The sequence below is a fragment of the Lepisosteus oculatus genome, chromosome 7, assembly GCF_040954835.1.
Source record: "Lepisosteus oculatus isolate fLepOcu1 chromosome 7, fLepOcu1.hap2, whole genome shotgun sequence".
NCBI lineage: Eukaryota > Metazoa > Chordata > Actinopteri > Semionotiformes > Lepisosteidae > Lepisosteus > Lepisosteus oculatus.
Genome location: NC_090702.1, coordinates 36802531 through 36815252, shown reverse-complemented (window position 1 = coordinate 36815252; position 12722 = coordinate 36802531). Strand labels below are relative to the sequence as shown.

The 12722-nt window shown below is 35.7% G+C and overlaps 1 protein-coding gene across 6 annotated transcripts in view; it reads right to left on the bottom strand.

Moving 5' to 3' along the window:
- celsr1a (cadherin EGF LAG seven-pass G-type receptor 1a) overlaps positions 1-12722 on the bottom strand; it is a 102269-nt gene that overhangs the window by 33072 nt on the left and 56475 nt on the right. For all 6 annotated transcript variants that reach the window (XM_015352652.2, XM_015352651.2, XM_015352654.2 and 3 more), the window contains 3 exons: positions 1892-2049; positions 954-1117; positions 265-390 (listed from right to left, as the gene is read on the bottom strand). In XM_015352652.2, the coding sequence (XP_015208138.2) occupies positions 265-390; positions 954-1117; positions 1892-2049 (448 nt within the window). The remainder of the gene's footprint in view (positions 1-264; positions 391-953; positions 1118-1891; positions 2050-12722) is intronic.

Sequence of the window (12722 nt, the reverse complement as noted above, 5' to 3'; positions counted from 1 at the left end):
CTGCAAGAATCAAAAGTCAAACTGTCAGCAGTAAATTAACAAAAACAGCATGACACTTGTGTTCCAGTCCCATCAAACCACTTGTGACAGATGATCTGCAGAAACTCATTGTGTTTCCCTTAAGTGCAGAGCAAACTACTGGCCTGGTGTTCTGCTATACACAAGGGATCAGCACAATACCAGCTGAACTCCTTGCCAGATTAAATATATAACCTCAGAGGAAGCAAAGCAGGACCTTTTAGTTGTTATTTGATGGAGACTCACCTTGTTCACAGTTTTTGCCACCATAATACAGTGGGCACTCACAGCCATAGGTATTCCATTTATTTATACAGGTCCCTCCGTTCTGGCATAGATTTGGACTGCAGAAATTCTTCTTAGCTGTACAACCTACATTTCATGAAAAAATAATGGGTTTCAAAGACCTTGTCAGCAATTATACTTCTAAAAATGTGTGGCTGTAATTTAATTCAAATATGCAACAATAAACTCTCGGGCGTATAAAACCTTGTCGTTGACCTCACCTTTATCAGATGTTTTGCTACATTTTATTGTGTTTTGCCAAAATCCCTGTGTATTTAATTTCTCTTGTAAAACCCAAGAAGCCTGGGGGAAAACATCTATCCAGCAATACCACAATATCGTTTTTACAAAGAGGACGACGAAGAAGAGACAGGGGGTGCCTTCTGGCTATAGCACATATCACTGTTATGGGCAACACTCTTAGCCCTTTTGTTCAACAGAAGCTTCCCACAAGACATAATACCAATAAGCAAACTAACTAGAATTTGTTGACTAGTTGAGTTGAGACTAGAAATCAAAATCATTCCAAAAATGTATTTTTAAATGAAGTCCTACACCCTTCTTCTTAATCATTTAATTAAAATGAAATCATTTTTTTCTTCCTGAATATTCAATATAACTATGATAACTAGTTAGAAAAATAAGCTAACCTGCTGTGGTGCCATTATTCGCTATGAAACTGGCCATATCAATGGGTTTGCTGTCAATGGTCAGGTTCCTCATGCAGCCCACAAACTCCCGGTTTCGGACAGGGAAATCCTCTGGGAGGTTTGGAACCCCTCCAAGAAGCAAAGGCCCTGTAAGGTCCAAGGACCTGGAGAGAAAAGATGGTACTTTACTTATTAATAATCTGTGCATATTTGAATCCTGCAGGTGTTGCTGTGCTTCAACCAATGACAAACAACATAAAAACATCATTTAAACAAGGGTTTGAACTTCAATATATGTAAAGCTGAGTAAAAATTTGAGTTCATGTGATTTGAGATAATTGAGGTTAAAGATCAAAGAAGATTTTCACTTTGTGTTTATCAATGATGAGGACATAGATGTCATTCAAAATCAAAAGAAGTGAGGTCAGCAAGTAAATGATTTCATATGGAATGACCCACTGTTAACAGTTAGGATTAGATAATCGGTTTTCACACAAAGTACTAGACGATAAAATATGAGTTAATTCTTGAGAAACGTGATGAACTTGAGAGTGTGAGTTGTAGTCTTTTGATGGCATCTAATGAGATAAGGTGTGTGCCCTTTATGAAGCATCTTTTTACTTTATTGTCTTCTGATTAAAATTAAAGGCCCTACAAAATCTCGGATGATTAAGATTTACTGTAAAATGGAAGCTATGTGAGAGGTTAGCCATCTTTCAAGGAATCACTGAAAAATTTCAATAACATGGATTAGCACCGTTTTAAAAATGAAATGTGAACATTGATATTAATAGCAAAAATCATCAGCACCAAAGTAACTCTCAGAGCCTTTAACTTTCATCAGAGCTTAAGAAAGGGTTTTTATTTTAGTGAGTATGTATATCCTGTTAGGTCTGCCCTTGAAATGACAGCTGCAGGCTCACAGCCAGAGAACTCACTTCTTTGGGCCAGTTTGAGTTCCCTGAGCAGCACAGGAGTAGTTTCCAATGTGGCTGCCAAAACGAACAGCCATTGCAATGTCACAGTCATCCACTGCTACTACAGCCACCTTCTCTCCAGAGGGCCCATGTGGAATACCTAGTCGTCCGATGTTGGGCTGGAACACAGAACAACAATGAACTGACTTATGCACAAATCCAATAAAGAGACAAAGGGAAAACATTATAAGCAAAAACCAACTGATTGCACAAGATCAGATAAGCAAAACGGTGCCAGACACAAGGGTCATTAAAATTTGCTGAAATTGGCTTTTAAAGATAGGACAGAATTTCAGCTATGTTCATTTTAAATCGTACAGAGCTATCCTCAGGAAGTCTATGTGGGCTATTAGAATTGACTCTAAAAATAAGCAATCCCTTAGTGCTTTTCAGAGAAAGTTCACAATACTTTAAGTACTGTTGTTCTAAAGCTATAAAAAGCAATGTGTGCTTATGACAAATGTGATATGCTGCAATGGAATCAACTGAATCATCTGGCTTTTCCAATGTCTGTGATTACATTCACATAAGCTCCAAAGATTTAGATCCTGACGTTCAAATTGACTAATATAATTAGTTCAGAAATATGTAGAAAATGTGAGAGAATTGGTCTTTCAGTTAAAGGCTATTAAACTATGATGATGCCATTACAACTGCAATTTGACATAGTAAAATTATCATTTTTGTGCACTGTTAAGTTTAAAAAGCCCTTATGCTTAGGTCAAGAGATAGAATATCTTTTGCTCAAGGGATATAAAGATCTCCCTTATCACATGAGTACTATACTACAAGCAATATAGATCAAAGCTCAAAATATGGAAAGTTGTTTAGAGAAGGTATGTGGATTTTAATCCTGAAAACATGAGCAAACTGCCCATTTTAGATCAACAGTTATAATTCTCCAGAGAACTGAATATTGTGCTACTTTGGTTAATTATAATGCCTAATTATATTATGGCTAAGTTGAAAGTGCTCATTCTTTGTCTATCCTTTTATAGAGAATGACAATTTTCCACTTTTTGGTAATACAAATGTGTGGTGTGCCATAAGCCATCAAGATAAAATCTGTGAAGCTTTTATGTACATTTTCCATACAACTTAATTTTTTTTTTACAGTGAAACAAGTACAAATACCATCCCTTTCCCTTGAGAAAGGAAATCCCACATATCTCAAAGACACAGCAGCACAGCTACTTTGTAAAGTTTCAAAATGTTTTCAGGTTGTCAAAAGTCATTGTTTATAGGTTGCTGCCCCTTGTCCTGAATGTAATGAGTAATATTCCAGATGTCTACATATTCATGCAATTCTTTAACTTTCCATCAGCATTTTCATTTACACAACACCATTTTAGCTGCAAGCAAGGTTTAATTCCTTGTAAAGATCAATTAGTTTTCTGTTAACTGTGAAAAGGAAAAACCCTGCTATGATGCACTTTGGTTTCATTACTGTAGCAGTTTGTGGAGCAGATGATTAGAAATATAATTTTTGTACAAACTGTACAATGCATAACTTGGTATATTTTCTGACTAACTTACTCTACTTGTCAAGTTCAGCTTTGAGCCTGTTTTAGACATAACTTTTCCACAAAAACCAAACAAAATTTCAGAGTGTTGGGTGACAATGGGAAAAGCTTTTAAGAGTATGCAGCTGCAAAGCCATAGTCCTGGCCTTGGCCTTCAAGAGAGCACCAGCTCAGTTTAATAATATAAAGGATTACTGGTAGTAAGGCAGTCTGAAGTGGCTCCTCCATTTAACTTTAGGACAGAAACAGGCAGTACAAGTCCAATAATTCATCGAGCTTTGAAGACTTTAAAGGGAAGCACACAGTGCACAAATCTAATTAAAATACTGGCGACCTGCCAACAATCATATGAAAAAGAAAAAGCACTTTAAAAGCACAAACAGCCTGCCGTTGGCACAGGGCCTTTCCATGAGCTCCACCCGCTTATGGCTGCTGTTTATAAAGTCTTTCACACAATTGAACACCCAAGCTACAGCTGCCTCCACAGTAAATATGAGGCGTTCCACAGATCAGAGGATAACGCAAGTGCTGACAGATAAACACAGACTGTGGCCAATGCTTCACATCTATAAAAAAAAAGAATACTGTTCCGAAGGCAAACCTGAATATCAAAACCTCTACCACATGTACAGTACAAAGCTTCATGCAGTTAATCTCAATTACATTTATGTCATAGCAGTGAATGTGAATTCTTATCTATTTTTATATCCTTGCTGTGATGAAAGCAAAACTGTAGCACTTGAGGAGAGAAAAATATTGCCCAGCTCTATGTAATCTTTATACGAAGACCAAACAAGGAGAAAGGCTGCCCAGCTCAGGAGAAAATTGCTTTTTTATATTGTTTGCTTAAAGCAGTCCACAGTTATTTATCAGGTTTCTCTGGCTCAATCAATGGCAATAAATGAAAATGTACAACTCAGATTTATCTTCCAAAAAAAAAACTTATGTTGACCTAAATGAAAAAGCAGTGACTACTACACTTTTCATTCTTCAGCCCTTAACCTGCACAAAAGTATTTGAAACACTCATGTTGAAATTCACTGCATGCTATATCATTACATGTCTGGAATGTGTGAATATTGTTTATATGCATTTAAATTGCAGTCTGAATCTTGCCTTTCAACTACAAGAGAAATACCAAAATGAGACTTCCAGGCTCAGTCAAAAACTAGGAATTTGAGTGCACAATGCTTGAGTAATGGCAGTTCTAAGTTTCAATATATATAGAATCTAAAAAAAAATTGTAACGCCAGAGCTATTAACCACCAAGGGCACTGACACTGGATGAACACTGAACTGGCAATGATCCACACAATGAGAGCATCACTATTCGACTGTGACTGGGATTCCCTGAGCAGATGAGCACAATTCACTATTTTAAATAAAAAATGAAGAATGACAAGCACTGCCCTTGAGTATTTTTAATACATTTTTTCAGTTATGGTTTGAAATAGTTACAGCAACTAACTATTGTGAGAAATAAGGACTGCTGGTTACATCCCAGTGCCAATGCAATCCCTTTTCTCAGTTCAGACATGATCTCCTTTGGAAGCCAGCCAACAAACCAAGCCTTCTTAGCTCTTTCATTAACCTGTTGGCCTTCAACCAACAGACCAGAGAAAAATATCTGGATTCGCCAACAATACTTCACCACTCTAGAGGAAAAGGCTCGTTAACTGCCAGTTACTCATATCTTTTCTTTTTGTGTTGGTTCTAGTTGGGAAATTCTGTTTTTGCCCCAACTCACACCTTACATTCAAGCAAATAAAAAAATAAATAAAGAGAGGTCAAAAATGATTGACAGAGATTAAACAAAACTAAAGCATGTATTATCTGGCCTTAGTGTTTAAAAAACAGCCAAGTACATTTAAAGAGTTGGAAGAATATAACCCACTTAGAGAAAGCAACCTGTAATGTTGGAGTCTCATTACCCTGTGTATTTACTTTTTAATAACTCACTTTAAACATCCTATCCAAATTATTGTGTTGTCATCAAATATAAAAAGTACAATATTTAAAAAATGAAGCCATGCCTGTTACAGCTATTTCATTTAAAAATCTAAAACTACCTGCAGCAGAAGTGTGTGTATGCAATAGAGATAAGAATCAAAGGATCGCTTTCGAACTAGTTTTGTGGAAATGTCACACATATAATTTTTGTTTGTAGACAAAAACTGTTCTGCCTAAGAACTGTTGCATCTTATAATCAGTGGCTTGTGCTGTCAAGTAACTCCTATATGAATTTTCATAACAGGAGTTGTTAAGGCAAGAGGAACTTCTATTTAATAAAATAGAGGATTAGCTATATAGTTTCTCCTCAATGTCTGGAATTCCAGGTTTATCTATATTTTTTAGAACAATGTTGTACTATTATGTCTGAGAAAAGGACAAACAGTGTACTCTAAACAGGTAGATTAGTGAAGCAGGCCAACACAAGACTATGTTTGTAGAACAGTTAAAACAACCTTAAGAAATTAAGGGGATTCAGTCCACATTTTCCAGTTTCATTACGCATAGATGAAGAGCTTTGTTCACTCTAGTTATATAAGCTCATTTAATTGGTCTAGTGCTTTTGGCATAATACATGATGATAAGGCCACCCCTACAATAAGTCTGTATAAGTACTTCAGATTTCCAGGGCTTGATATGCACAGTAGATTTACAATAAATGTAAGACAAGAGCTCTTGAATCATTAATTTTGTGTCTGCCGTGTCTGCTTTATTCTCTTTATTTAACTGTCCTTCAGGTGTGACGTTTCTTGGCTGTCAATTTAAGAACTGACAAGCTTTGTGCATTCAGAAAATTATTTGAGAGAGAAGAAAACACTTCAAAAATCATTACCATTATCAGAGGCTTCTAAAAGCCTTATCCTTAATGTGAATGCAATGGTAACTTCAAATTTAGTTAAGTCCTCTAAAGAGGGTGCTTGTGCTTTTTTTTTTACTTTTTCAGTGCTAGGTGTATCAATGGTGAATCTCTTTCTTCATTACAAATCCTTTCAATAGAAACTTTTGTTAATGTGCCTAACTTGACCATGACTTCATGAAGCAATCCATTTGTAGCAATGATTTCATTAACATATCCGACATAACATTAATGTCTCCTTTGAGGTGAAAAAATCCAAATGAAGAGGTTACATCACGTTAAAAAGTGTAACTTAGTCTATAACTTCCTCATGGTAGAAGCAGAATAGGACCCATATTTCAATACTCTCTCCCAGTGTTAGGGAATACTGTGACTTGAAACTTAGAAGCACAGTTATGCCAGCTGCATGTATAATTACATTTTCAAGAACATAACGAAAAACTTCTTTTTTATGCAGTTTCACTCATGTACTGTATATGAAGGAATAATCATCAACATTAATCAGCTAGGAAAATTATAACAAAGGACTTTGACATTATATACTAAAGGCAGGATGATAAGTCTAGCGTTGTAATTGGATACATAGAAATGTGTGTTTGCATTACTGCCTCACAGCTTGAAACGCTGGTTGAATTCCAGCCCAGGGCACATTCTGTGTGGAGTTTGCACATTCTGCTTGCATCTGTGTGTTTGCTCTGAGTACTCAGGTTTCCTAGTGTCTTAAAATGATCACTGTGAGGGTATGAATGTGCTTTCCAATGGAGTGGCGTCCTGTGTTGCACTTTATGCTTCTAATACGGACTCCAGGAGCTTTATCAGTAACGCACATCTTTCAGATAACGAACAGATATGTGTATGTATACCTACAACGACAGTGCCCCTTCTAGTAATCTCATTCTATTGCCCCTAGATAGCAGGATGGTGACAAAAAGTAGAGTGGCACCCACAGATTCTGGAAAGTTAAACCATTTTTTTTAAATGAAGCCAGTTTATTTAAAACACTGACAGCCATGGAAAGACAAGACCTGTACAGATGGTCCACATCAGGTTTTCTTCACAGCTGTGACCACATCGCAGCTGTCACAGTGACAGCAGACTTTACTATACTATGTAAATCCACGCTGAACATTTCTTTCCTCGCATGGGTTTAGGCCTCAGGACATGAACCGAAGTTTAACACACAGAGGTAAGAGTCAACTTACAATGCCACTCTAATTCTCAGGCTCCACTTCAATAATGAATGTGTATAGGGCAAAGGCAATGAACCCTTACACAGGGTGTTTGAGTTTTTCAGCTATGATCCTGTTCTGATCACAAGCATTGTACAAAACCACACAGTGACCTCAATGCGTGATCAAGAATACAAGCTGAAAGTAAGAAATAACACCATATGAAGAACAAGGCATTATTTGCCAAGAAACCAGTCTTTTCTAAGGAGACCTACTTAAAATAGCAACATTTCCATAAATGAGTGTTCCCAAATTCAGCCCGGTAAAGAGTCCAGAGCAGGAATTTCCACAGCAAAAGACAGTAGGCTACCAAGTTTGTCAACACTGAATTTTGCTTCACAAACTCAAGCTGGCAAAAACACTACATGTCATTATACACATACTGTACCTCATGTTATGCCGAATTGGAGAATCCAGTCATTTGAAAAAAAGTCACTGGTTGTTTACCTTGAGAACATCAAACCTAAAATGTTCAAAATGTCCTAAAATTTTACTTCTGTACTTATACAAATCTGCTTGTACAAATGGAGCAATGTAAAGTGCCAAAAAGTAAACTTGAAGCAAGAGTGTTACCTCATTCTTTGTGTAAAACAATAAAATCAGATACATTGAGACATTGTACAGTATGTTAAATAAAGCAAAAGTATGAATCTTTGTGCCATTGTGAATACAAGTTCATTTATGTACATATTGGTACATAAAGTACAGATGAAGTGGTGAAAATCTAAAATATGCAAACTTTAAGTTGCATAAATTTAAATGTTGTCACAGCAATTTTAACTATGGTTTACAATGGTTTTGTGGTCCAAATGCACAAAAATGTTTTCCCTTATTAAAAAGTTTACTGCACTACATTTTTTTCCTCTTTAAAATGCTCATAATGTGCACACAGAGTTACCTTTTTGAACTGTAGCTTTTTCATAATCTTTCTTTATTTAGCTACTTTCATGGCGCCATCTGAAGTTTTTCACAGTTAAAGAAATGTAAAGAAAATATCTATTACTAAAAAAAAATAAAAGTGTACATTTGTTACTCCATCACTAAACAGTTAACTTGCAGCAAAAGCAGTTGTCTTTCCTCAGGAGTGACACTTCTGTTTTTCTGAGGACTGCAGGCAATTCTCTTGTTAATTGTCAATTCTGGTTTTTGGAGAAAAGATAGGCTTACTGGAGCCATGGTAACACATTTGATGTTCTGAGGCTCCACAGAAATAAGAAAAGGTCAATGAATACAAATTGGTCTCCCTACTGACAGCTGCTCAGGATTGCTCTGGGAGCTATTGCAGAGCTTTACTAGACCATGCTTATTGCCCCGTCCCTCGTTATCACACTTGCAAGGATATCTGGAACCTCGAGGAAATGGTGGAAGTTTAGAATTTCTCTTGTTTGACCAGAGAACAGAGAGCACATTCTCTAATGATGACCTGACCAAGAGGCTTACACAACTGTAGTCCAGAAAACAAAGCAGTGAAAGACAAAATAATGTTAACCATAAAATGTTAATAACTGGGCATGACATAAAAATATGTAGGAATGCTAACAAGTATTAGAGGCAGGCAGAAATTATTTAAATAGGTAGTATAATTAACTAACACATTTTGTTTTTGTTTTTTTTTCCTTTTTCTGATCTAACAGTGTTAGTACATATCCTAATTTCTCATAAAGTGAAAAAAACACCCGGTTCATCATAAGAGTTCTTAAAGGTTAAAAGCAACTGAAGTTAACACAAAGTAACACAAAGTTGTGTTACTATGTATATAAGAGAATATCAGCTGCAATGTTTTATCTGCACTACAGCAGAACAGCTCCATTTCTGCAAAGGCATGTGCAAGCACCAAAACAAATCAGTGATGCAAAAATATTAAAAGTTCCCTTATGCTGTCATTAAGCTTTAAAGTACTTGTAATCTTCTTTTACTCCCATTTGCTGTGCCTTAAGTGTGTAGAAAGTGCCAAAAGAAGTGTGATCTATATTGGGATGGAGGACGAGCTATCACATAATTAATTCTTGAAAGGTGGTGTTTATAAATGAGATTACAGAGTCCTGATTTTGTTTGGGTTTTCAAAAGGAAATGCGATTGGCTATCTTTCTGGTCTGCTGAAATTTCATTTTTGATGAGTGATTCAGCGCATTTAAAAAATAGAAGGCCCACAAGTTCTGCTTTCTGTGGTTTCAGGACACCATACCAAAATATGCATCAGTCCTGTCAACTTATAAGATCTTCATTGTGCCTTTGGCTGTGTTGTACTTTATCACTGTTCCATCACAGCAGGTCCCACAACGTACACAAAGCTGATTGAATTACTGAACAAAACTTTCATTGCTATACAGCAGCCTTTTTCTGCCTTTAGGGTGTACATAAAGACTGTTGTTGTATTACCCAAAGGAAAAGCAGCACATTTCAAACCTATACTTTACAACAGTCCCTTTTCTCACTCTCACTCTAGTAAAAATGCAATTATCTGCTCTCTATTTGTCAGTGAAGCAGAAGCAAATATTTTGTTTCACATGATGATTTTCTTGTTGGTGTCTAATGGTCCGCTGCAGAATTTAAGTACACCTCATGTTTCAACTGTTACATGTTACAATTGTTTTCATTGTTATCGCATCCTAGCCAAATTTCCCATTGGCCCTTACCATTCATGGCCTCCTAATAATCCCCATCTATGAATTAGCTTCATTACTCTGCTCTCCTCCCCAGTGATAGCTGATGTGTGGTGAGCGTTCTGGCGCACTATGGCTGCCGTCGCATCATCCAGGTGGGACTGCACATTGGTGGTGGTGGAGGGGTATCCCCATTATCTGTAAAGCGCTTTGAGTGTCCAGAAAAGCACTATATAAGTGTAAGCAATTATTATTATGTAAATAACAGTGACAGCCCATAAAATGTAATAATGGCAAATCACCTGACTAATACAATGAAAATCAATTTGTTTTCAGAACGGTTATGATTCCAAAGGAACAGACAAGTATAAACAATGGTACATTTAAAATACAACTCCGACACCTCTAAAGTTCTAATACAAATACTCTTTTAGACTGGCACGTCCCAACAAACCCAGATAATCAAGATGCCAACACAAAAAAACACCTATTATGGAATAGATTTACAGGAATGACTAATTTCTTGGAATGAGAAGTTGATTCATTCAATATGTATGTTTTGTCATGGTGCATAAACTATGTGGAATCTTACTGTATATTGTATATGGAGATAGGAAGGTGAATCAATCAAAGAAACTGGAGAATAAGAATCCACATGCAGGTGATAAGTGAAGCCTTACTCAGCCAACATGCTGAGTGAACAGTGTGCAGTCAGGAAGTCTTAAGTTTGATTTGAGAAGGAAACTATTACAGCCCCTGTCCCAAAAACAGAAGTTGCAATAGTTTTCAGATCTACATCCACCAGGCATAAATATCAGTCTTCTTTTTATGAGTCATATGGATAGGATAACAGCTGTTAGATGTTTTTGGTTTCTTTGCAGCATTTTAAAAAGCAATACTAGAAAATGCAGTCTAAAGTCCTCATTACAGACAGGCGCTAAAGGACTTCAAAAACCTTGCATAGATTGCAAAATAGAACTAGTAATAGTATTATTACATTACAAAATGTCACTGTCACACATGTTCTTGAAGGGAAACACTCCAAAAGTATTATTTTCCAAAGCTGGAGGAAAAAAAAATTTCTTACAAAGAGAAAAATAAAGAATGAACCTTCAAACTTGTGTGTGATAATGAGGCTAGTGTGACAGAATCCACAAATAAATAATCCTTCTAACAACTAATCGTCCCAAAAATCCATTTTTGTTTCAAGAGTACCAAGCTAAGTGATACTCTGTGACCCAGAGGCTATGAAATGGAATAGGAGAAATGGAATAGGAGAAGATTTATTATTTTAGCATAACATTTATCATAATGTTACGAATAGCTTGGCAAAAAAAATCAAAATTCTCCATTCTGTGATGATTTCTTACTTACATATTTTTGGGAATTTACACACGTTTGGAGGTTCATATACATATTAAAGGGAGAAATTTATTTTAAAGTAAATAAAATTACTGTATAGGCTCACTAATTAAATCTTGTAGGTATGCTTGGCAAATTCTTCAGAGAATAAAGTAAATGTTCAATATTCTTGACTTTCAGGAGCCGACCGCGTATGTTGAGAATGCATGAGTTACAAGTCGACTGCATTGATAACTAATAAAATATGGAAAGATACAATGAAAAGAATCTGTAAACTTCTCCAATTCAGCCAAACATAACTACTGATGTCTTTCTATATTGGTATTCAAGTTTTAGTTTTAACAAACATTAATTATGTCTCTTATCATTATGGCCTGTGTGAGCCAAAATGATTTCAGATTCAAATATGTTTGTGTGAGATCAATTAGTAACTACAATTACAAAAACAGTTACACACACAGTATTTTTGTTTATATACAATTTATGACTTCTACCAAGTTAATAAAGTAACAGACATTTTGTACAACAGACTAATTAATAATATACAGATGTTGAAAATTCCATAATCTGGGAAATCCTTTGTAAAAAAAGACTATTTCTACTGTATATCTTTCTATGTAAAAAAAAAAAACAAATAAAAAGGAGAGCTAAAGATAATCACAAATGATCTGTCAAACTTTAGTTAAAAGTACAAAGGATAAAAATACAGACAAATCATGTGAGAATTCCTAAAAAAATATTCACTAATATTCACTTAAGATAAAATTCAACAGGAGATAATAAGAACTGAGGTCTTCTCATATACATTCTAAATAGAATAAAGTGCTACAAGCCTGAGGCCATCACAGCAGTTTTGTGAGTTGTGGTTTAGTCTGGATTAGATGGTTGTGATTATCAGTATACTGTCTCTTCAGTATACAATCGCACACAGCGACTACAAGAAGAAAAACAAATCGGTGGGGGTGATGTCTCTACAATTACTCATAATAAACGTGACTAGGAAATATACTTTCAATCTCCAAATTGCATTCAAAAGAATGTTTCCGTATTAAACTTGCATCATTCACAAATTTGGAAAATTTAAAATGTTTAGAAAAAGTGAAACAAAGTATGGTTGAAATCCTAAGGTATTTATCAGTTATATATTTTCCAAGACAGACCAATGAGCTGAAATAATTGTGTATGTCTGAATATCTTGAGCTCTTTGTC